Source organism: Oncorhynchus masou, chromosome 3 (genome assembly GCF_036934945.1).
Source record: "Oncorhynchus masou masou isolate Uvic2021 chromosome 3, UVic_Omas_1.1, whole genome shotgun sequence".
Classification (NCBI taxonomy): domain Eukaryota; kingdom Metazoa; phylum Chordata; class Actinopteri; order Salmoniformes; family Salmonidae; genus Oncorhynchus; species Oncorhynchus masou.
In genome coordinates, this window is record NC_088214.1 from 48,339,660 (window position 1) to 48,364,161 (window position 24,502).

Genomic DNA, 24,502 nt, shown 5'->3' on the forward strand with positions numbered 1-24,502 from the left:
ATAAACTGAAATAGTTCCACAGACATGTGACTAACAGAAATGGAATAATGTGTCCCTGAACAAAGGGGTGGTCAAAATCAAAAGTAAGTCAGTATTTGGTGTGGCCACCAGCTGCATTAAGTACTGCAGTGCATCTCCTCCTCATGGACTGCACCAGATTTGCCAGTTCTTGCTGTGAGATGTTACCCCACTCTTCCACCAAGGCACCTGCAAGTTCCCGGACATTTCTGGGAGGAATGGCCCTAGCCCTCACCCTCCGATCCAGCAGGTCCCAGACGTGCTCAATGGGATTGAGATCTGGGCTCTTCGCTGGCCATGGCAGAACACTGACATTCCTGTCTTGCCAGAAATCGCGCACAGAACGAGCAGTATGGCTGGTGGCGTTGTCATGCTGGAGGGTCATGTCAGGATGAGCCTGCAGGAAGGGTACCACATGAGGGAGGAGGATGTCTTCCCTGTAATGCACAGCGTTGAGATTGTCTGCAATGACAACAAGCTCAGTCTGATGATGCTGTGTCACACCGCCCCAGACCATGACTGACTCGCCACCTCGAAATCGATCCTGCTCCAAAGTACAGCTCATTCCTTAGACGATAAACTTGTGTGAGACAAAACCCCTAGTGAGACAAAACCATAACTCGACAGTGAAGAGCACTTTTTTTCAGTCCTGTCTGGTCCAGCGAGGGTGGGTTTGTGCTCATAGGCGACGTTGTTGCCGGTGAGGACCTGCCTTACAACAGGCCTACAAGCCCTCAGTCCAGCCTCTCTCAGCCTATTGCGGACAGTCTGAGTACTGATGGAGGGATTGTGCGTTCCTGGTGTAACTTGGGCAGTTGTTGCCATCCTGTACCTGTCCCACAGGTGTGATGTTCAGATGTACCGATCCTGTGCAGGTGTTGTTACACATGGTCTGCCACTGCAAGGATGATCAGCTGTCCGTCCTGTCTCCCTGTCGCGCTGTCTTAGGCGGCTCACAGTATAAACATTGCAATTTATTGCCCTGGCCACATCTGCAGTCCTCATGTCTCCTTGCAGCATGCCTAAGGCACGTTCACGCAGATGAGCAGGGACCCTGGACATCTTTCTTTTGGTATTTTTCAGTGTCAGTAGAAAGGCCTCTTTAGTGTCCTAAGTTTTTATAACTGTGTCTTTAATTGCCTACCGTCTGATAGCTGTTGGTGTCTTAACGACCGTTCCACAGGTGCATGTTCATTAATTGTTTATGGTTCTTTGAACAAGCATGGGAAACAGTGTTTAAACCCTTTACAATGAAGATCTGTGAAGTTATTTGGATTTTACGAATTATCTTTGAAAGACAGAGTCCTGAAAAAGGGCCGTTTTTTTTTTTGCTGAGTTTATTTCACTACTCTCAGTTTTGTTTCCACTTAATACATTGATTGGTGATGTAGCTATCAATTTACCCATTTGTCTTATGTTCTTATTCAAATAATGTGCTTTTACAGCGGAAATGCCTTGCTGCACTTCTAGGTAAAAAATTAATTTAGCACTATTTTACTATATAGTCAAAAGGCAAAATTAGCAGCTTTTAACTAAGTTAATGTAGTAAGTACCCCCCTCCCCTCCCCCTGATCTTGTCTGGTTTAGTAAGGGAACCACAAGGCATTTGTGTTATGTGAGATGGAGTTGATTCAAACATTAACACCTGTATGAAGGACCCAGCAGACTGAGGACATTATTTTCAATGTACCTTGTATTTGTATAATTTTGAGTTAAGTTGAACATGTTTTTAAAAGCTATCAATCTAAGCTAGTTGGAATGTGTCAAGCCATGATTATCTACGATGTGTCTTAGACTGTGAGGATGCTGAATCGCAGGGTATCCAATCTCTGGTGTGTAGATGATATACACACACACAGTCAATCTGCACCCATTTAAAGCCAGACAAGCATATATCTACCTGTGCACATATTCTTGAAATGGAACCCCTGTGTGTGCTTTCATGTAAATATTTAGGCCGAAGGGGTTACACGCAAGAATGCACTGCTCACAATCACTTGATGTGAACTGTCATAAATCCCAACATATTTGTTTGTAGAATGTTAAACTGCTTATAGCAATGTCAGGTAAAACAAAGGCAACGTTTATTTGGTGTCATGTAGTGCTTATGTAGACCTGAAGAAGGACTTACTTACTACTTGTAGAATCAAAAATAAAATTGTTGAGTGCCTAACACCCAGAGGAATTGGCTTAGTTAATTTGTTCCAAATTTTTACAAGGTCAACCAGTCATGTTATCACCAATGGTTTGTACACTCATGTATCTCCTATCACACAAATGTACACATTGTTAAACCTTGTTGGTGTCTCAATTACATTTGTTTACCTCTTTTGCTCTCTCTTGGCATACACACACACACACACACACACACACACTTTGCAATCTTCCGGTATGTGTAATTACTTTGGATTTGGTCTGCCTCCACATCTACTATTTTAATAATAATGTATGTGCATTGGTACAAGTATATTGCCCAAGTTGTATGTTTACTCACCCCACAGTGAGTGAGGGTGGAATTGAGTGACCCCCCCCCCTAAACACACCGTCTTTGTCACACACACCTGTAGACCGCACCACCTCTTACATACAAGTGAACGATTGTATATTTGTCCTGTCCTTTTGCCTCTGACACACACCTATAGATACTAAAGGTGTTCTTCCTCAACAGGTCATGGAGCTGACGTGAAGTGTGTGGACTGGCATCCCACTAAAGGCCTGGTGGTTTCAGGGAGCAAAGATAGCCAGCAGCCAATAAAATTCTGGGATCCCAAGACCGGACAGAGTTTGGCCACACTGTGAGTTTTACCCAAAGGCATCGGAAAGCGTCATGAAGCACCCCATCCCCAAAACCCAGAGCCGCCTGAGAAATTATCTAACAATGTGTTACTTCTCCGTAACAATTTGTGCTTTCTTGTTAAAATTGTTGTTACTATGTAGTTTCTCAGTAGATGACTGTTGGTAAAATAGTTCAATCATTTTTAAAATGCTTGAGGCAACTTGGAGGATAGAAAAAAACTTATACCCTTTTTACAGTACCGTGCCAAGCTGATATGTACTGTGCTGGCTCTGATAGTCGTCCTTTCCACACGGTTCAGGCAGCAACCTGATGCACAACCAAGCCTGCACAGCTCGGCTCTGCTTAGTAGTGTGTACAAAGTGTCAGTGCCTTACTCCCATCTTTCACCCTACCTCTCCGTCAGTCACGCCCATAAGAACACGGTGATGGAGGTGAAATGGAACCTGAACGGTAACTGGCTGCTGACAGCGTCCCGCGACCACCTGTGTAAGCTCTTCGACATCCGCAACCTCAAGGAGGAGCTGCAGGTGTTCCGGGGCCACAAGAAAGAGGCCACAGGTATGCTTTGGCTTGACTGACTTGACTTGGCCTATTCCGTTTTGGACCTAGTTCAGCAAATGGCCTCTGCTGTAGTTAGAGGAATGTTATGCCAAATGTTGCTTAGTTTATTTACCCTGTGTATGCGTGTGTGTGTATGTGGATGAATATCATGAGTGTTTCTATGGATTGTTTCTGCTGTGCTCTGTCAAGGGTGTGAATACGTCCTCTATCGTTTTTACTGGTGCAGGAGAAACTCCTTGAGTTGACAGACTCAAGACTATTTTTATGGTGATCCTGAGTTTGAGACATTAAACTTATGTTAGTGAAATATGTGTGTTAACCCTTTGTCTCCTGTCTCCAGCTGTAGCGTGGCACCCTGTCCACGAAGGCCTGTTCGCCAGCGGAGGCTCAGATGGATCCCTCCTCTTCTGGAACGTAGGGTAAGAGTGACAGCTCAAGCCTCAAATCGACACACAGGATCTCAGTTCCTCTACCAATCACTTGCCAGAGGCTTGATTCCTTTGCCAGACTGTCATTTCAACGAACAACGTAAAAAAAAAAGTTTGATTGCAAGCATTAATCGTGTGTAAGAGGCAATGCTCATAAATGTAGTCTGGATACCTCAAAGTGAATAATTCCTACACAACCTATAGTCATGACATTAGACTTGTTACAAAGGACTAGGTTCATTACCAATTATGACCGTTTCATGTCACATCCTGCTCTTATCATTTATTCCTACTGTGCTTTGTCAGTGTGGAGAAGGAGGTGGGCGGAATGGAGATGGCCCATGAGGGCATGATCTGGAGCCTGGCGTGGCACCCGCTCGGGCACATCCTCTGCTCGGGATCCAACGACCACACCAGGTAAGCTTACAAGTTGCACACAGTGCATTTGGAAAGTATTCAGTCCCGTTGACGTTTTCCACGTTTTGTTACATTAGAGCCTTATTATAAAATTGATTAAATACAACAGTTTCCTCAATCTACACTCAATACCCCATAATGACAAAGCGAAAGCAGTTTTTTATACATTTCTGCTAATGTATTAAAAATAGTAAATAGATACCTTATTTACATAAGTATTCAGTCCCTTGAAATTTGAGCTCAGATGCATCCTGTTTCTATTAATCATCCTTGAGATGTTTGATTGGACATGATTTGCAAAGGCACACACCTGTCTATATACGGTCCCACAGTTGACAGTGCATGTCTGAACAAAAACCAAGCCATGTGGTCGAAGGAATTGTCCATAGAGCTCCGAGACAGGATTGTGTCGAGGCACAGATCTGGGGAAGGGTACCAAAGAATGTCTGCAGCATTGAAGGTCCCCAAGAACACAATGGCCAGACCCCGGACTTGAACCCGATCGAACATCTCTGGAGAGACCTGAAAATATCTGTGCAGCGATGTTCCCCATCAAACTTGACAAAGTTTGAGAGGAGCTGCAGAGAAGAATGGGAGATTCTCCCCAAATACAGGTGTGCCAAGCTTGTAGTGTCATACCCAAGAAGATTCAAGCATGTAATCGTTGCCAAAGGTGCTTCAACAAATTACTGAGTAAAGGAGGGGGGGGACAATGTAATACATTTTTGAGTGAGGCTGTAACATAATAAAGTATGGAAACTCAAGGGGTCTGAATACTTTCCGAATGCACTGTATACACAAGACATAGAGAATCACAACAATGGTTGTACATGAACTCTCCACCCATACCAGAGTGTATATGGAACAAAAATATCAACGCAACAAATGGTGTAACCACCATTTGCCTCATGAGGCGCGACACATCGCCTTGGCGTACATTTGATCAGGCTGTTGATTTTTGGAATGTTGTCCAACTCTACTTCAATGGCTGTGCGAAGTTGCTGGATATTGGCGAGAACTGGAACACACTGTGGTACTGTCGATCCAGAGCATCCAAAACATTCTCAATGGGTGACATGTCTGAGTCTGGAAGCCATGGAATAACTAGGAAGTGTTCAGCTTCCAGGAATTGTGTACAGATCTTTGCATCATGGGGCCGTACATTATCACGCTGAAAAATTAGGTGATGCCTGGCAAATGAATGGCATTACAATGACCTCAGGATCTCGTCACGTTATTTTTGTGCATTCAAATTGCCATTGATAAAATGCAATTTTGTTCGTTGTCTGTAGCTTATGTCTGCCCATACTGTAACCCCACTGCCACCACAACGTTGACATCAGAAAACCGCTCACCCACATGACGCCATACACTTGGTCTGCAGTTGTGATTCTGGTTGGACATACTGCGAAATTCTCAAAACGACATGGAGGTGGCTTATAGTCGAGAAATGAACATTAGATTATCTGGCAACAGCTCCGGTGGACATTCCTGTAGTCAGCAGGCCAATTGCACGCTCCCTCAAAACTTGAGACATCTGTGGCATTGTGTTGTGACAACTGCCCATTTTAGTGGCCTTTTATTGTTCCCAGCACAAGGTGCCCCTGTGTAATGATCATGCTGTTTAATCAGCTTCTTGATATGCCACACCTGTCAGGTGGATGGATTATCCTTGTTAAGGAGAAATGCTCACTAACAGGAATGTAAATTTATATTTTTGTTCCGACAGGGAAGCAAGACTAAATAAATGGAATTGTTCATAGGGTTGAAAGAGTGTAACAATTCACTGATCTAAATCGGAATCCGGTTTAAGATACGAGCACGTTGGTCCGTGGGACTCTTAACTGATGCAAATGTGGCATGTATCGGCCAGGAAACCAATGAACTTTACGAACCACCGGTTCACTAATGTTTTTTACTTGCGTTACTTCCCTTTTCCCTTCCAAAAATGATTGAAGTCTTTTCTGACTGACCTGGGGCGCCCTCTCCCATGTGTAACTGTGTATGACAGTAATGGATCTACAAGTCATTTCACATGCCGAGCCACCCTCATTATCCGTTGTAACATTTCTACGCATGGTGCACAGCTTCCCTGTCCAGCGAGAGGTAGGCCTTAATTTAGAATGGAAAACTCATGTCGAAATGCAACAAATGTTAGTGCATCGAATCTCAACTAATCATTTTGAACTAAAACGTATCGTTCCTGCATCATATCGGAGCCTACATGGCTCTTGAATTATCTTGTCTTGCACACCCCTATTGATAGACCTTTCTCCCATATTTCCATTGTCCCATGGTTTGCTAATTTGCTCTGTTGGTAGGTTTTGGGTTTGATTTCCACATTGGCCGCATACTGAATGTGTCGCGAGGTGCAGCAGATAGTGTGGGGCCATTAACCTAAGGCCTCTAGTTTGAAATCACGAGCCGACCAGGTGAAAAATTGTCTGTGCCCTTGCCCTTGTACAAGGCACTTAATCCTAATTGCTCCAGGGTCGCCGTTCATAATGGCAGACCCTGCTCGGACCCCACTCTCCAAGGGTGTCTCAGGGTAGTTGGGATATGCAAAAAAAACACATTTCCAATTCACACATGAGTATATAATATTATATAAATAAATTAAATATAATATATATATAATATAAATAAATAAATATAATATAAATAAATTATTGTTATTTTGGATGTCTGTCCTGGTGTGCTTTGAAGTGTTTCCTGCGTGATTTATATCCCTTTCAGTAAATTCTGGACGAGGAATCGGCCAGGGGACAAGATGAGGGACAGATACAATCTGAATTTGTTACCTGGGATGTCAGAGGATGGAGTGGAATACGGTATGATGTGTAGGAATATTTTGTGTGAGGTGTAAGTGTGTGTGTGTGTTTGAATTTGAATTTGTCTGTGTATAGAGCCCCACAGTGGAGGTGTTATAATACCCAGAAAACCTAGCGGTCAAACAGGGAAATGGTTCCAATCTTTTTTCCACAATTAATTTAGCCTGTAGGGGATTTTAGAATCACTTAAAATTAGGAATGTATTTAGTGTAGGCTTGCCCTGGCATAATGTTTTGATAACCATGTAAATCTCTATAGGACAAGGTGACTTTTATCAATATGTTTGGCTCTATTTACTCTGATTCCAAAATGCTAATTAGCATCAAAGTAGACAACATGCAAGACTACAAATCCCTGCAAGCTCCTGCACGTCATCTCTAGCAGACATCTTTGCTAACCGTTGTGTCAATTTAAAACTTGCATAAGACAGTTCACAGAATTGTCAATTTAATTCAATTTCACCAGTTTATTTATTACAATTTCGCTAACGTTAGATAGTTAATCCAGACATTTTTACCTTTGTCTCGATTCGGCAGTCAAATGCCAGATCATCATGGCATTTGTAGTTCTTTGATGGCCACATTAGCAGCTAATTAGCGTTTGTTTTTTGGGGGTGAATACAGGCAAATATATTGATAAAAGTCACCTTGTCCAAGAGAGATTTACACGGTTATCAAAACGTCACACCAGGGTAAGCCAACAGTAAACACAGCCCTTGTTTTAAGTGTTTCTAAAATCCCCTATGGAAAAAAGTATGGTAGGAAAATTATTGGAACAATTTCCTTGTTTGACCGCTAGGTTTTATGGGTATTATGACTCAAACTGTGGTACTCGATTACTGGGCTGCACAACTGTGTTCACTAGGCTATGGACAGCAGATTATCCTTGTGCATGGAGGATTATCTAAGCCATAAATGTTATACCTTATGATCTAAAATAGATTCACGACTTCGGGTCCAAGGCATGGAAGAAAGAAACAGACAATCCAATGATTCTCAATTCCATTTGTGTTTGGGAGAGTTAATGAGGTGAAAAGAACCAATATCGCCAGGCAACCCTATTTGGAATAACCCCACCTTACCTCTAGTGTTTAATGACAACACCTTTAAGTCCTGGCACCAAAGTGGCATCATGACTTTTGAACATGCTATGATGGATCTCTACTGTCATTCAATCAATTACAAGAAAGAAAGAGTTGGTTTATCCAAGGCCAATTTCTTTAAGTACAATCGCTTCAACAGAATCTGGATGAACTGAAGGCATCTAACATAGAAACGATCCTGAAAGACGCTGCTACGCCAAAGAAGTTGATTGCCAAGTTATATCAAGGGTTGATTGAAACTCTACCTGATGGTTCAGAACCTGGAAGGAAAAAATGGGAAACTGAGGAGCACCAATTGGTCACAGATACAGTGGGGCAAAAAAGTATTTAGTCAGCCACCAATTGTACAAGTTCTTCCACTTAAAAAGATGAGAGAGGCCTGTAATTTTCATCATAGGTACACTTCAACTATGACAGACAAAATGAGATTGTTTTTTTCTCCAGAAAATGACATTGTAGGATGAATTTATTTGCAAATTATGGTGGAAAATAAGTATTTGGTCAAACTTTTATCTCAATACTTTGTTATATACTCTTTGTTGGCAATGACAGAGGTCAAACGTTTTCTGTAAGTCTTCACAAGGTTTTCACACACTGTTGCTGGTATTTTGGCCCATTCCTCCATGCAGATCTCCTCTAGAGCAGTGATGTTTTGGGGCTGTTGCTGGGCAACACGGATCATTGTTATGCTGAAAGACCCAGCCACGTTTCATCTTCAATGCCCTTGCTGATGGAAGGAGGTTTTCACTCAATCTCACGATACATGGCCCCATTCATTCTTTCCTTTACAAGGATCAGTCGTCCTGGTCCCTTTGCAGAAAAACAGCCCCAAAGCATGATGTTTCAACCCCCATGCTTCACAATATGTATGGTGTTCTTTGGATGCAACTCGGCATTCTTTGTCCTCCAAACACGACGAGTTGAGTTTTTACCAAAAAGTTATGTACTGGCTTAAGCAGGGGGACACGTCTGGCACTGCAGGATTTGAGTCCCTGGCGGCATAGTGTGTTACTGATGGTAGGCTTTGTTACTTTGGTCCCAGCTCTCTGCAGGTCATTCACTAGGTCCCCCCGTGTGGTTCTGGGATTTTTGCTCACTGTTATTGTGATCATTTTGACCCCACGGGGTGAGATCTTGCATGGAGCCCCAGATCGAGGGAGATTATCAGTGGTCTTGTATGTCTTCCATTTCCTAATAATTGCTCCCACAGTTGATTTCTTCAAACCAAGCTGCTTACCTATTGCAAATTCAGTCTTCCCAGCCTGGTGCAGGTCTACAATTTTGTTTCTGGTGTCCTTTGACAGCTCTTTGGTCTTGGCCATAGTGGAGTTTGGAGTATGACTGTTTGAGGTTGTGGACAGGTGTCTTTTATACTGATAACAAGTTCAAACCGGTGCCATTAATACAGGTAACGAGTGGAGGACAGAGGAGCCTCTTAAAGAAGAAGTTACAGGTCTGTGAGAGCCAGAAATCTTGCTTTTTTGTAGGTGACCAAATACTTATTTTCCACCATAATTTGCAAATAAATTCATTAAAAATCCTACAATGTGATTTTCTGGATGTTTTTCTCTCATTTTGTCTGTCATAATTGAAGTGTACCTATGATGAAAATTACAGGCCTCAACTTTTTAAGTGGGAGAACTTGCACAATTTGTGGCTGACTAAATACTTTTTTGCCCCACAATATGTGAAAATGCTCATACCTGCTCATAAGGCATTAACTACTGCAATTTAAGATCATTCATAGGACATTTCATGCACTCCTGCCAGAATGCATGTAATGCACCCAGAAATGTCACATCTCTGTTGGAGATGCAAAAAGGAACTCTATTGCATGGTCATTTTGGGATAATGTACAGTATGTGCTGTCATTTCATTGTGTCTCCAAAGTTCTGTAAGCTAGGTCTTATTGCTGCAAAGAAATGTATAGCTATCAATTGGAAAGCCTTGTATTCACCCTCAATAACAAACTGAAGAACTGAACTATCTAGTTAAAAACAGAAATATTTGGCAGAATTTGGTAAACACACGTTGATCACCTGAAAGAATGTTTTCTATAGTGGGTGTTTGAAGTACTGTAGAAAATATGTTTTTTTAACTGCAGCCAGACACGTGTCCGGTCAAGGTTACATGATGTCACCATTTGACTTGTGGTTCTGGGTCTGTTTGTTTTCCAGATGACATGGAGCCAAACAGCTTAGCTGCCATTCCTGGCATGGGGATCCCCGATCAGCTCAAAGCTGCCATGGAACAAGAGGCAAGCGGTGAGGACACACACATTAACACTTCTCAAACAAATCTTTGTCTCATCTAAGTCAAAGAGATGGTTTGGGGGTGGGGGGGTTGAGGTTTAATTTTGCAGTTGAATTAGCTCTAATAAGGTTGCAGCAATGGGCTGTGATTTACACAGTCTATACATTTCCAGCAAGGTTGGAGTGGTAGATTGGTGGACTATGGGTAATGTTGTTTTCTCAAGATAAAGAGACTGCAGCCGAGGAGGAGATGAGCATCCCAGGTCTGGATTGGGGGATTGAGGAGATTTTACAGAAAGACCAGAAGAAGGTGCCACAGAAGAAGGTCCCCTACGCCAAACCCATCCCTGCCCAATTCCAACAGGTAACTTTTTCTTGCTTCTTGCATACAAAGTGAATCAAGACTAAGAAGCACGGCGGGTCTGTTGTGAGTAAATTTGAGTATTTGCTCTGACATTTCTCACTCTTTCTCCCTTCCTTTGTCTCCTCCGCCTTTCCTTCCTTCAGGCCTGGGCAGACAATAAGGTGCCTCTCGTGCCACCGGGAGGAGAGAAGAAAGAAAGGATGGATGAGAAGAAAATGGATGGGAAGACAAACACCAACCCGATGATGCTAGAGGTGAGAGGTCCTCTGAAACAACAAAAAAATGTGATAAAATTGTCAGTGACAAAAATGTGCAAGAGAAATGCATTTTAGGTCAAAGGTCAACAAACCTAGCCCTGCAGTGCAGCTACAGGCATTTGTTTCAGATTAAAAGGATAGTTCATGCAAAGTCTATATTTGGGCCTTAACTTGAGTTGTGTCTGAAGGGCCATGGTGACAAAATCCACAATAATCCATTATTTACTTCAGGCTACCATTGTCAGATTTCATGAACGGAAACGGCCGGACCGATGTTAGCAGAGCTGCACTACAAGCCGAAACTCCCTAAAAAATACTTCAAACTAAGTCTGATAGTTGGAGGTAGCAGGGATTTTTTTACGTGCTGAATTAATTGCTAGAATTTGGAACTGGAATTATGTCCTCACGTAGCCACAGCACAGAGCATCTGCAGGCTCTTAAACCTGTATTGCTTTTCAGATGTGAACAAAACTGACCCGTGAGCATAGGAAGTATCAGAGCATTACATTTTTTAAATTTCATTGCAAAAATAACATTCTCGTGGGAAAGAAAACATGGACAGGTTCTTGCGAGTATCGACGCTGGTGTTCTTGAGGATGTTCCACCTCGGCTGTTTACATTCATGAAATCTGACGAAAATAATAGATTATTAGAAATAATAATAGAATAGATTATTATGGGTTATTTCAACATGGTCCTTCAGAGAGACACAACTGAAGGGAAGTGTAATTTTTCTCAGATATAGATTTAACGTGAACTATCCTTTTAAATGATACGCTGAATCAGGTATGAATCATTTTCCCCAGCAAATGAAGATGGACCGTATGAATCAGATGGACGGGAACATGCCTCCCCCAGGAGGTCCACAAGGACCCATGCCACCTTTCCCTGGCCAGGGAGGAACCATGCCCCCACCTCCTCAGGGCTTCCCCCAGTCCATGCCCCCTCAGCAGATGCCCCACAACATGGGGCCCCCCATGGGCCCTGGCGTCATGCAGGCTCCGTTCATGCGTCCGGGCCAGATGGGCCCCCCTCCAGGGTCCCAGCACCACCAGGGGCCTCCTCAGGGCATGATGGGTCCCCCTGACCTCCATGGGCCCCAAGGCATGCAGAGGCACCCCGGCCCCCACAGAAACATGGGCCCCCAGGGGCCTCACGGCATGCCTCCCGGACCCAGAGGGATGCAGGGCCCCCCCGGAAACATGCAGGGCCCCCCACCGGGAGGAATGATGGGGCCCCCTCCTCGAGGCCAGGGGCCTCCACCACAGGGGGGCATGATGCCCCCTCAGGGGAATATGATGGGCCCACAGGGACCCATGCAGGGCGGGGTGGGAATGGGGCCTCCCATGCAGAACCCTCCCAGGACACACGGCAACATGCCAGGCATGGGGGGCATGCATGGGATGGGCAACATGCAGGGGCCACCCCCAGGTGGGATGCACGGGCCCCCACCGGGTAACATGCAGGGACCCCCCGGGAACATGCAGGGACCTCCTGGAAACATGCAAGGACCCCCAGGCAATATGCAGGGCCCACCAGGCAACATGCAGGGGCCTCCATCCTACATGCAGCACCAGGTGAGATTGTCAAACTAGCTTTAAAACAAAATAAATGTCAGAAATGTGAAGGTAGGCTCATTTCATAAGAATGTGGCAAGAGCTTTTGTTGAATCTAAAGAGGTTAATCTGGGGTGGGTAGTTCAGTGGTGGAAATTGTAGCAACATTGTCTTGTTGGTTAGCCAACTTGCTAGCTACATTGAGTTCAAATTCAATATTTAAGCAGTGGGGCTGTTAGTGTGCAACATGAAATGATCCAAGATGGTTAAATTCAATGCTTACTGAAACGCCTCTTTGTGTTGTTTACAAAAAGTCTCAAATCCTAAAAACACCACTTCACACAGGTTGGACAAAACACTGGCCCCATGATGCATGGGATGGGACAGCAAGGACCCAATGGCAAAGGTAGGTGAACACAAATTCTCACGAGTCTAAGATAACGTTTTTTGGTCGCTTACACAGATTTGCAGATGTTATCGCAGTTGCAGTGAAATGCTTGTGTTTCTATCTTCAACAGTGCAGTAATACCTAGCAGTAAAAAAATTAACTATATACAGTGCCTTGCGAAAGTATTCGGCCCCCTTGAACTTTGAGAACTTTTGCCACATTTCAGGCTTCAAACATAAAGATATACAACTATTTTTTTGTGAAGAATCAACAACAAGTGGGACACAATCATGAAGTGGAACGACATTTATTGGATATTTCAAACTTTTTTAACAAATCAAAAACTGAAAAATTGGGCGTGCAAAATTATTCAGCCCCCTTAAGTTAATACTTTGTAGCGCCACCTTTTGCTGCGATTACAGCTGTAAGTCGCTTGGGGTATGTCTCTATCAGTTTTGCACATCGAGAGACTGAAATTTTTTCCCATTCCTCCTTGCAAAACAGCTCGAGCTCAGTGAGGTTGGATGGAGAGCATTTGTGAACAGCAGTTTTCAGTTCTTTCCACAGATTCTCGATTGGATTCAGGTCTGGACTTTGACTTGGCCATTCTAACACCTGGATATGTTTATTTTTGAACCATTCCATTGTAGATTTTGCTTTATGTTTTGGATCATTGTCTTGTTGGAAGACAAATCTCCGTCCCAGTCTCAGGTCTTTTGCAGACTCCATCAGGTTTTCTTCCAGAATGGTCCTGTATTTGGCTCCATCCATCTTCCCATCAATTATAACCATCTTCCCTGTCCCTGCTGAAGAAAAGCAGGCCCAAACCATGATGCTGCCACCACCATGTTTGACAGTGGGGATGGTGTGGTCAGGGTGATGAGCTGCGTTGCTTTTACGCCAAACATAACGTTTTGCATTGTTGCCAAAAAGTTTCATCTGTCCAGAGCACCTTCTTCCACATGTTTGGTATGTCTCCCAGGTGGCTTGTGGCAAACTTTAAACGACACTTTTTATGGATATCTTTAAGAAATGGCTTACTTCTTGCCACTCTTCAATAAAGGTTTGTGCAAAATACGACTGATTGTTGTCTTATGGACAGAGTCTCCCACCTCAGCTGTAGATCTCTGCAGTTCATCCAGAGTGATCATGGGCCTCTTGGCTGCATCTCTGATCAGTCTTCTCCTTGTATGAGCTGAAAGTTTAGAGGGACGGCCAGGTCTTGGTAGATTTGCAGTGGTCTGATACTCCTTCCATTTCAATATTATCGCTTGCACAGTGCTCCTTGGGATGTTTAAAGCTTGGGAAATATTTTTGTATCCAAACCGCTTTAAACGTCTTCACAACAGTATCTCAGACCTGCCTGGTGTGTTCCTTGTTCTTCATGATGCTCTCTGCGCTTTTAACGGACCTCTGAGACTATCACAGTGCAGGTGCATTTATACGGAGACTTGATTACACACAGGTGGATTGTATTTATCATCATTAGTCATTTAGGTCAACATTGGATCATTCAGAGATCCTCACTGAACTTCTGGAGAGAGTTTGCTGCACTGAAAGTAAAGGGGCTGAATAATTTTGCACGCCCAATTTTTCAGTTTTTGATTTGTTAAAAAAGTTTGAAATATCCAATAAATGTTGTTCCACTTCATGATTGTGTCCCACTTGTTGTTGATTCTTCACAAAAAAAAATACAGTTTTATATCTTTATGTTTGAAGCCTGAAATGTGGCAAAAGGTCGCAAAGTTCAAGGGGGCCGAATACTTTCGCAAGGCACTATACACATAATCCAGAAAAAAACATCTGAAATGAAGAAATATCAGAACGCGCAATGTCAGAGACCGGAACAAAATACACTACATGGCCAAAGGTATTTGGACAACCCTTGAAATTAATGGATTTGGCTATTTCAGCCACACCCGTTGCTGGCAGGTTTATAAAATCCAGTTCACAGCCATGCAATCTCCATAGAAAAACATTGGCAGTAGAATGGCCCGTACCGAAGAGCTCAGTGACATTCACCGGGCCAGCGTCAATTTGCCACCAGTCAGTATGTCAAATTTCTGACCTGCTAGAGCTGCCCGGGTCAAGTGTAAGTACTGTTATTGTGAAGTGGAAACGTTTAGGCGCAACAATGGTTCAGCCGTGAAGTGGTCTAGTCACACAAGCTGACAAAACAGGAACACCGTGTGCTGTAGCATGTAAAAATTGCCTCTCCTCAGTTGCAACACTCACTACCAATTTCCAAACTGCCCCTGGAAGCAACATCAGCACAAGAACTGTTCTTTGTGAGCTTCATGAAATGGGTTTCCATGGCCAAGCCTAAGATCACGATGCACAATGCCAAGCGTCGGCTCTGGAGCAGTGGAAATGCTTTCTGGAGTGATGAATCACGCTTCACCATCTGACGGTCCCACGGACAAATCTGGGTTTGGCAGATATCAGGAGAACGCTACCTGCCCCAATGCATAGTTCCAACTTTAAAGTTTGTTGGTGGAAGAATAATGTTCTGGGGGTGTTTTTTCATGGTTCGAACTAGGCCCCTTAGTTTCAGTGAAGGGAAATTAGCATGCAATGACAGTTTTGGGGAAGGCCCTTTCCTGTTTCAGCATGACAATGCCCCATTGAAAAAAGTGAGGTCCATACAGAAATGGTTTGTCGAGATCGGTGTGGAAGAACTTGAATGGCCTGCACAGAGCCCTGACCTCAACTCCCATCAAACACCTTTGGGGATGAATTGGAATGCTGACTGCGAGCCAGGCCTAATTGCCCAACATTATTGCCCAACCTCACTAATGGTCTTGAATGGAAGCACGTCCCCGCAGCAATGTGGAAAGCTTTCACAGAAGAGTAGAGGCAGAAGTATGTGGCGTGTGTGTGAATATGTGTATATATATATACACCACCGTTCAAAAGTTTGGGGTCACTTAGAAATGTAATTTTCTATTTTTTTTGTCCATTTAAAATAACATCAAATTGATCAGAAAGACAGTGTAGACATTGTTAATGTTGTAAATGACTATTGTAGCTGGAAACAACACTGTGTACTACTCCCTTCACAGAACAGCGCAAACTGGCTCTAACCAGAATAGAAAGAGTGGGAGGCCCCGGTCCACAACAGAGCAAGAGGACAAGTACATTGGAGTGTCTAGTTTGAGAAACACCTCACTAGTCCTCAACTGGCAGCTTCATTAAATAGTACCCGCAAAACACCAGTCTCAATGTCAACAGTGAAGAGGCAACTCCAGGATACTGGCCTTCTAGGCAGGTTTCCCATGCTTGTTCAATGAACCATAAACAATTAATGAACATGCACCTGTGGAACGGTCGTTAAGACACTACCAGCTTACAGACGGTAGGCAATTAAGGTCACAGTTATGAAAACATAGGACACTAAAGGGGCCTTTCTACTGACTCTGAAAAACACCAAACGAAAGATGCCCAGAGTCCCTGCTCATCTGCGTGAAGGCATGAGGACTGCAGATGTGGCCAGGGCAATAAATTGCAATGTCAGTACTGTGAGACGCCTAATACAGCGCTACAGGGAGACAGTGGCAGACCACGTGTAACAACACCTGCACAGGATCGGTACATCCGAACATCACACCTGCGGGACAGGTACAGGATGGCAACAACTGCCCGAGTTACACCAGGAACACACAATCCCTCCATCAGTGCTCAGACTGTCTGCAATAGGCTGAGAGAGCCTGGACTGAGGGCTTGTAGGCCTGTTGTAAGGCAGGTCCTCACCAGACATCACCGGCAACAACGTCGCCTATGGGCATAAACTCACCGTTGCCTATAGGCATAAACTCACCGTTGCCTATAGGCATAAACTCACCGTTGCCTATGGGCACATACTCACCGTTGCCTATGGGCACAAACTCATCGTTGCCTATGGGCACAAACTCATCGTTGCCTATTGGGGTAACATCTCACAGCCAGAACTGTCTAATCTGGTGCAGTTCATGAGGAGGAGATGCACGGCAGTACTTAATGTAGCTGGTGGTCACACCAGATACTGACTGTTACTTTTGATTTTGACCCCCCCTTTGTTCAGGGACACATTATTCCATTTCTGTTAGTCACATGTCTGTGGAACTATTTCAGTTTATGTCTCAGTTGTTGAATCTTGTTATGTTCATACACATATTTACACATGTTAAGTTTGCTGAAAATAACAGTGAGAGGACGTTTCTTTTTTTGCTGAGTTTACATATAATGGTGCGTAAAGACAGTACATGAATAGTAAAGGTGTGTACAGCAGTAGTTATAGAGGCAAGACTAGAATACAGTATGCACATGTAAAGTGGGTAAAACGGTATGTAAACATTACTGAAGTGACCAAGGAAGATTACTTTTCAAATACATACACGGTAGTAAAAAATACAGTTGGTACTTACTGGCATAAACACTTGGGGACGGTTTCCCAGACACAGATTAAGCCTAGTCCTAAAAAGCATTCTCAATGGCTTTTCTCCATTGAAAGAGCCATATGTTTTGTCTGACTTATATTTCAGTATGTGCCCTCTATTTTGATGTCTCCGATTCTCCCAAGGAGATACCCGAGGGCCCCCAACCACCACATGGGTCCTCCACCTGGGGGCCAGGGGCAGGGCGGCCCTGGGGGCCCTGACCAGGGCTCTGGTTCTTACTGGGGAGACTCTCAGCAGGGGCGCCGATCCAACGACTTCAATGAAGGTGGCCAGGACTTCCACGGACGGGGAGAGGAGAGCTGGAGGAGAGGGTCCAGCCAGGAATACCAGGGAGGCCACAGAGGAGGGGGGCAAGGGGGAGGGGGGGGGAATGGGGGAAACTGGGGCTCTTCTGAGGAAAGATTCCCCCGTGATGGGGGAGAGTTCCGAGGCCGCAGGGACGACAGGTGAGCTTACCTTGCTTTTCGGTTGTGACCTTTAACCTCGCGTCTGTCTTTACTTACGTCCGTGCCGCCACCTCTACCGGCTCTCTAACCTACATCTTTATACTTATCCCACCTAAGCTCTCATAGTGTTTACCTGTACCTCTACACCTTAAATCTCACCTCTCACCTACTTTTTCATCATTCTCATCTTAACCCAAACCTTCGTCATCAGGGAACCCCCTCTACCTTTGCTCTGACCCTTAACTTACTATATTAGTGGATCTATGGGTTGCTCAAACTATGGGCTTATGTGCGTGTGTGCATGTCAGGTTTGGTGGTTATGGGAGTCCAGGAGAGGAGTTTGACCAGAGGCAGAGAGACAGACTGCCTCCACCAAGGCATGGCCAGGACTCAGACGACACGTGGGTCTAACTTTCCTACTAACTCACCTACTAACTCACTGACTAATTTACCTACCAACTCACCACCGAGGTTTCCTACTTACTCATCGACCAGCTTTTCTACTAACTCACAAACTGTCCTAACTGGCAACCTAGCCTTCCCACTAACTCGCCGACCAGCTTTTCTACTAACTCACAAACTGTCCTAACTGGCAACCTAGCTTTCCTACTAACTCGCCAACCAGCTTTTCTACTAACTCACAAACTGTCCTAACTGGCAACCTAGCCTTCCTACTTACTCATCGACCAGCTTTTCTACTAACTCACAAACTGTCCTAACTGGCAACCTAGCCTTCCTACTAACTCGCCGACCAGCTTTTCTACTAACTCACAAACTGTCCTAACTGGCAACCTAGCCTTCCTACTAACTCGTCGACCAGCTTTTCTACTAACTCACAAACTGTCCTAACTGGCAATCTAGCCTTCCTACTAACTCGCCGACCAGCTTTTCTACTAACTCACAAACTGTCCTAACTGGCAACCTAGCCTTCCTACTAACTCGCCGACCAGCTTTTCTACTAACTCACAAACTGTCCTAACTGGCAACCTAGCCTTCCTACTAACTCGCCGACCAGCTTTTCTACTAACTCACAAACTGTCCTAACTGGCAACCTAGCCTTCCTACTAACTCGCCGACCAGCTTTTCTACTAACTCACAAACTGTCCTAACTGGCAACCTAGCCTTCCTACTAACTCGTCGACCAGCTTTTCTACTAACTCATAAACTGTCCTAACTGGCAACCTAGCCTTCCTACTAACTCGTCGACTAACCCGCAGACCAACTTTCCTACTAACTACGTACTGTCAAAATACACTGTAAAAACTACAACACAGACATTATGCATACCAAGGCCAGGATTCAATCCAAGTCGCATTGTAGAGCAGTGCATTATAACAGACTTTTAAAGGTAATTTACTCTTGAGCCGACATGTGCATGGTTCACCCTGAATGCAATCAAATGTCTGGGGAAATGAATCTAAAAGGTGCGTTGTCGGCTGTCTAGTGCTTTTTATTTGCCCAAGTTATCTTAGTGGCTGTTTCCTCTAAAAGACAGCAGCTGAGGTTCTGTTTTGAATCATGTATTTTGACGAGCAGTTGCAGTATCACATATCACACTGCTGAGATCATATGTGATTTGTTTTATAGCCTTCGTGTCCTGAAGTGTGAACCTCTCCTTTTTCGAAGGAAAGCGTAAAGCATGGACAGTGGAGCTGGATGTTTCAACGGGCCTCCTGTATCTCCACTCAAACGGCGTCTCTTTTCTGTGCAGGTACAGAGGGGTTGGACAGGGTCGCCCTGGGGGGAGGGGGTTCCCTGATGACTTTGGTGGGCAGGAAGAGAACTTTGACACCTCAAATGAGATGGCCGGAGGTTGGGACAACGGAGGGAGGGGGAGACCCCCCCGAGGAGGGGGCCCACCCAGAGGAGGAGGTGAGACCAGCTGAGTTTGTGTTGTCGGTCCCTCTTTTATGATCTATCTGTCTCTGTCCTTATCTAGTTCTCCCTCTACCTCTTTCTCGTCTGTCTGTATCTGTCCATCAATCTATGGGTCCTATCTTTCATTCATCCCTCGGTTGTTACCTCAGGAGGTGGTGGTGGTGGTGGACGCCAGGGCTTGCTCCCCACCCCTGATGAGTTCCCCCCACACTATGAGGGAGGCAGAAGTCAGGAGGCCTGGGAGGGCGGGCAAGATCAAGGTAAAGGGGCTGTCTTATCGAAGCAGGGTTGCGTGGCAGGCCAACAGCTCCCAACGCTAGCCATAAGGAAATAATCACATAGTAGGCTAACCCTTACAGAAATCATGGCTAGCAGCCAGTCTCACTCCACGTAATGTATACGTTCAAGGTAGTGAAAGGACTAATCAATGTATATGGCAGCCCCAGAGGATTTTTAGTGCGACACTACTAAGGAATTCATTTTTTAGGGGTTCATTTTGACAGCTCAGCGCCAGGTTATGAAATAAATAGTGCCACACGTAGTGTGAGTAATAGTGTTCATTTTATCCACATCTCCCCCATTTTGATCCTGTTGGGAAATTACTGTGTTCATGTAATTGTGTGCCTGTGTGCTCCCAGGTCACGAGGCATACAGAGAAGGCCAGCGCTCCGAGCACGGCCCGCTGCACGACAGCCCGTCCCCTGCCAGCCGTGAGCGCTCCTCCTCCCTGCAGGGCATGGACATGGCCTCGCTGCCCCCACGCAAACGCCCGTGGCACGACGGCCCGGGCACCGGAGACCAAGACTCCCCGGGAGCAGGGGTAGAGGACAGGACAACAGGTATACAGGGGAGAGGGGTTAGGGAGGGTATTTGTGTGTGCGTGTTTGTGTGACAATGACTGATGCTAAGGCTGTGATTCATGTATCCATTACTTGTCATGTCATGGAGACTTTCAACTACTAGCCTCGCCCACCTTGCCTTTATTTCTCTTATAGTATACAGTGCATTCAGAAAGTATTCAGACCCCTTGACATTTTCCACATTTTGTTATGCACATTCATCTTCTGCACATCTATCACTTCAGTGTTTAATTGCTCAATTGTAATTATTTCACCACTGTGGCCTATTTATTGCCTTTACCTCCCTAATCTTACTTAATTTGCACACCCTGTATATAGACTTTTCTATTGTGTTATTGACTGTATGTTTGTTTATTCCATGTGTAACTCTGTGTTGTTGTTTGTCAAACTGCTTTGCTTTATCTTGGCCAGGTCGCAGTTGTAAATGAGAACTTGTTTTTATATAGTTTTGCAAAAATGTATAACCTGTTTTTGCTTTATCATTATGGTGTATTGGGTGTAGATTGTTTGTATTATTTAAATCTATTTTAGAATAAGACTAACGTAACAATGTGGAAAAGGTCAAGGCGTCTGAATACTTTGTATTGAGACTTCTATAATCTGTCTTTGCATGTCATTCTTTGTTGGTATTAGGGTTAAGTGGTTTTATGTCCTATTTTGAAATGGAACGGAGTCCAACCCCAGTCTCTTCTCCCTCTGCTCTCTCCAGGCCGACCGCCCCAGAGAGAGGAAGGCGGCTACGGCCCCTCGACCCGCGGCGGCAGAGGGGGCTGGAGGGGGGCGCCCCGCGGGGCCCCCAGGGGAGGAGGGCGTGGCCGGTAGGACTGAAGGAACAACTCGCTACAAATCGACCTACCTGCTCCCCACCAAACCTCCATTCTCTTACCTCCCCATCCCCTTTTCTCTCCTATTCACCCCCCCGCAAAGAGGACAGGGACCAAAAAGAGATACACAACCACTACCGCCACCTCCTGTCCCCCAGATCAGTGGATCATCTCTGGGCTCAGACTACACCTCTTCAGGCCTGATTGTAAGGCTGGAGGATGGATTGTTTACTGTGTGTATAGGGGCCTCGTGGAGTGGGAAAAGGCCTTTATTGCTGTATGTGTCGAAAGCCTCAGGTCTCTCACTACGAGATGGACGAGTTGCTATCTTTACATTTGGATCCTTTAAACGACAGATTCCGCCCTATGGTTCTTTGCCATACTCATCCTGATTGGTCGCAGGGTGGATATTGCAAGCTGAAGCAATCACTGATTGGTCAAGGTTTCTATTCCAAGTTCAGACATGGGCCACATAACAGAATGTTTTTTGTCAGTGTGGTTTGAACAAAGCATTATAACAGGCAAGAAACCTGGGGTTTATTCAGGAGGTGCAATGTTTAGAACATTGCAGACAGGTATTGGTAGGATTCCTCATTCTGCATTAGAAAGAATTGTCTGAATGTTTTGTAATGCTGCACCCTCCTGAATAAACCCCTGGACACACTTCATGTGATAATGTGAACTGCCCATAGTTTCTCTTTTCTACATGTACTGTACCAATCACACATAATAGAAAGAGTCCAGGATCTTGAACTTTGCAGATAGGAATACAGTGTACAGATCAGACAACTTTTGTTTGTTTTGGGAAGAATAGAGAACCATGTCCACTTTGTACATTACATTTATATCTGAAAATGTTCAGAGGGTGTGGCGCCACACTGAAAATGCCCACATTTCAAGATTCATTATTCCAGGAGAGGATTTGGTCCTTGGCTATATGGGTGCATCCCAAATGGCACCCTATTCCCTATATGGAGCACTACTTTTTAACATGGCCCATAGGGGTATGGTCAAAAGTAATGCACTATATAGGGAATAGGGTGCTATTTGGGATGCTCAGAAGTCCTGTTTGTCACTGGTAGTTAACAAACAGAACAGGGCGTTGAATATGTTATTCCCCCCAAGTCCTCGGCTCCATTTATTTAAGTTCATTTTTAAATGTCCAATAATGGAGAGAAGAAGAATCACTGTCTCATCGCCGGGCTCCCCTGAATATCGAGGCAGCCTTCCTCTCTTTCTAAATGTACAGTTTGTCATGAGATTGTCATATTGCTTTTGTCCATTTTTTTGTATGAGACTAATAGAAATGTGTGCAAAATGTCACCCTCGTTTCTGGTCTTTCATTCTTTGTACAAGGGGGGTGGGGAGAGTGTACTTGTACACCCTTAGCCTGGTCCTAGACCGGTCTTGCCATCTCCCTGGTTTGGAGTGACAATGACCATACATATATGGAACCAGGCTCGTAGAGCCCACGTCATCACATTAACCGTTAATTGAGACACCATTATCACGACTCGTAAGCATATTGCCAATCTAAAGGAAGGGTTATATTGAATCAGAACCTAAGACCATACATAGCCTTTTTGGATACTCTCAATAAGTGATTACCTAAAGGAGGAAGTTCGGATAAGTAAAACCTCAAGGAAAGACAGGAAATATGCATTTGAAACTAGCCAGACCTGAATACAGACTATCAAATAGCCTACGGTTTTAGAAATACGCTTGATTTAGCTTGCGTGGCATGCAGAATTGGTACTTTTGGTGCTATTCCCTTGGTCCTGCACAAAGTATTTCATCCACTCTAGGCCAATATTCTATCCCTTGGTTCAGGATAGAAAATACATTCCATGATAAGATTGTACATTTTATTAGTTGAAAAAAAGACATGAGGCTTCATAGTTCTCTGCTGGTCTGTTCCATTTGAGTCTTATTCTGATATATTACTGGGCATGTTGGTCCATCAGAAGTAAATTACAAGAGAAAAGGAATTAACACCATTGTCATGGGCCACATTATGACATTGTTTTGCTAGTGCACTCTAAACTAGTCATTCAATCTTATTCACAAGAGGGCAAAAGTCCGTTCGGGTTAATTGAAGTGGTGGTTAAATTGGCATCGTTTTACCCGTGACAGTCCTTTTGATAGCAGACACTGCCATCCCTCCCATGAATCGAATTCCTGCGCTACCGCCCGGCAGCAAAGAGACGATGTACCCAACGATTACGGCAACCTGGACAATGGCTCCGACGGCGGTGAGTATGGTGCTGTGAAGGCTGAGCGCTGCATAAAGTGTACCTCCAATAGAGCACAGATACACCAACGCGCTGGGAGTCGGCCTCGCTATAAGCTTGCTGGGTCCCCGCAGTATCGCTGCTCCCAGAATCGCGAAAAGAGAGCCGAGAGACCAGAGAAGGGCAAATTTGCGCGCATACAACAGCAACAAGGGTGCGTACAGGGCGGACAGTCCAAAGCACAACGCTGAGAACGCAATACACACTCCGAAAGCGACCAGTCGTTGCGAGCGACTCATTCCCGGAAGACATGGGTCTGGCTCCGTAGACCACGGCCAGGAATAGCCGCTGCCTAACCCTTGGCCTGTCGAACCTCCGCCGCGACTGCTGGAACCAGAGAACGGGCTCGACCAGCTACCGAACCAGCTCCCAGCTACCGAAGTGGATTCGATATCTATGGTCGTACTTGAGCTGGACTGAGATATCGTCTTGGCACCACCTTTAGACTGGGCCAGATATTCTTGAAGACTTCGATTTAATTCCGCCATAACTTCTCGTCGACTTGTATGTTGACAAATTTCCTTTATGTGCGACTGAGTATTCTGCCTGCAGCACAAATGATGACGTCACGCTAGTATGACGAGGAGACCTTACGTTTACATTGTGGATAACTCATTAAAAATATTACATTTTAATCAATGTCAATTTGTATTGTTCTCATATTCAAACACAAGAAGGAATTTACGAAACAATTAGAATTATGCTTCAGACACCACTATATCTTTTTTTCACTATAGTTGTAGTCCTAAACCCCGGAAATGAGTTCGCTCTGGTTCGTTCAGCCATCCCTTTTGGG

The 24,502-nt window shown here is 44.6% G+C and overlaps 2 protein-coding genes across 2 annotated transcripts in view; one reads left to right on the plus strand and one right to left on the minus strand.

Annotated features, from left to right (window-relative positions):
• wdr33 (WD repeat domain 33) overlaps positions 1 to 22,738 on the plus strand; it is a 41,228-nt gene extending 18,490 nt beyond the window's left edge. Inside the window, 15 exon segments of the mRNA XM_064943077.1 lie at positions 2,687 to 2,813; positions 3,219 to 3,373; positions 3,717 to 3,795; positions 4,111 to 4,221; positions 6,958 to 7,052; positions 10,332 to 10,418; positions 10,631 to 10,770; positions 10,914 to 11,024; positions 11,834 to 12,604; positions 12,929 to 12,989; positions 17,533 to 17,547; positions 17,550 to 17,853; positions 19,565 to 19,725; positions 20,370 to 20,570; positions 21,301 to 22,738. Of these exon segments, the coding sequence (XP_064799149.1) occupies positions 2,687 to 2,813; positions 3,219 to 3,373; positions 3,717 to 3,795; positions 4,111 to 4,221; positions 6,958 to 7,052; positions 10,332 to 10,418; positions 10,631 to 10,770; positions 10,914 to 11,024; positions 11,834 to 12,604; positions 12,929 to 12,989; positions 17,533 to 17,547; positions 17,550 to 17,853; positions 19,565 to 19,725; positions 20,370 to 20,570; positions 21,301 to 21,413 (2,531 nt within the window). The 3' untranslated portion in view covers positions 21,414 to 22,738.
• Positions 22,739 to 23,266: 528 nt separating this feature from the next.
• sft2d3 (SFT2 domain containing 3) lies at positions 23,267 to 24,266 on the minus strand. The gene has a single exon (XM_064943088.1). The coding sequence runs from the start codon at positions 24,192 to 24,194 to the stop codon at positions 23,520 to 23,522; it is 675 nt and encodes a 224-aa protein (XP_064799160.1). The 5' UTR covers positions 24,195 to 24,266; the 3' UTR covers positions 23,267 to 23,519.
• Positions 24,267 to 24,502: the final 236 nt, after the last annotated feature.

What these genes read in the sequence shown, in the direction of transcription:
- sft2d3 (XM_064943088.1), bottom strand. Translation starts at nt 24,194, where the DNA reads ATGGCGGAATTAAATCGAAGTCTTCAAGAATATCTGGCCCAGTCTAAA.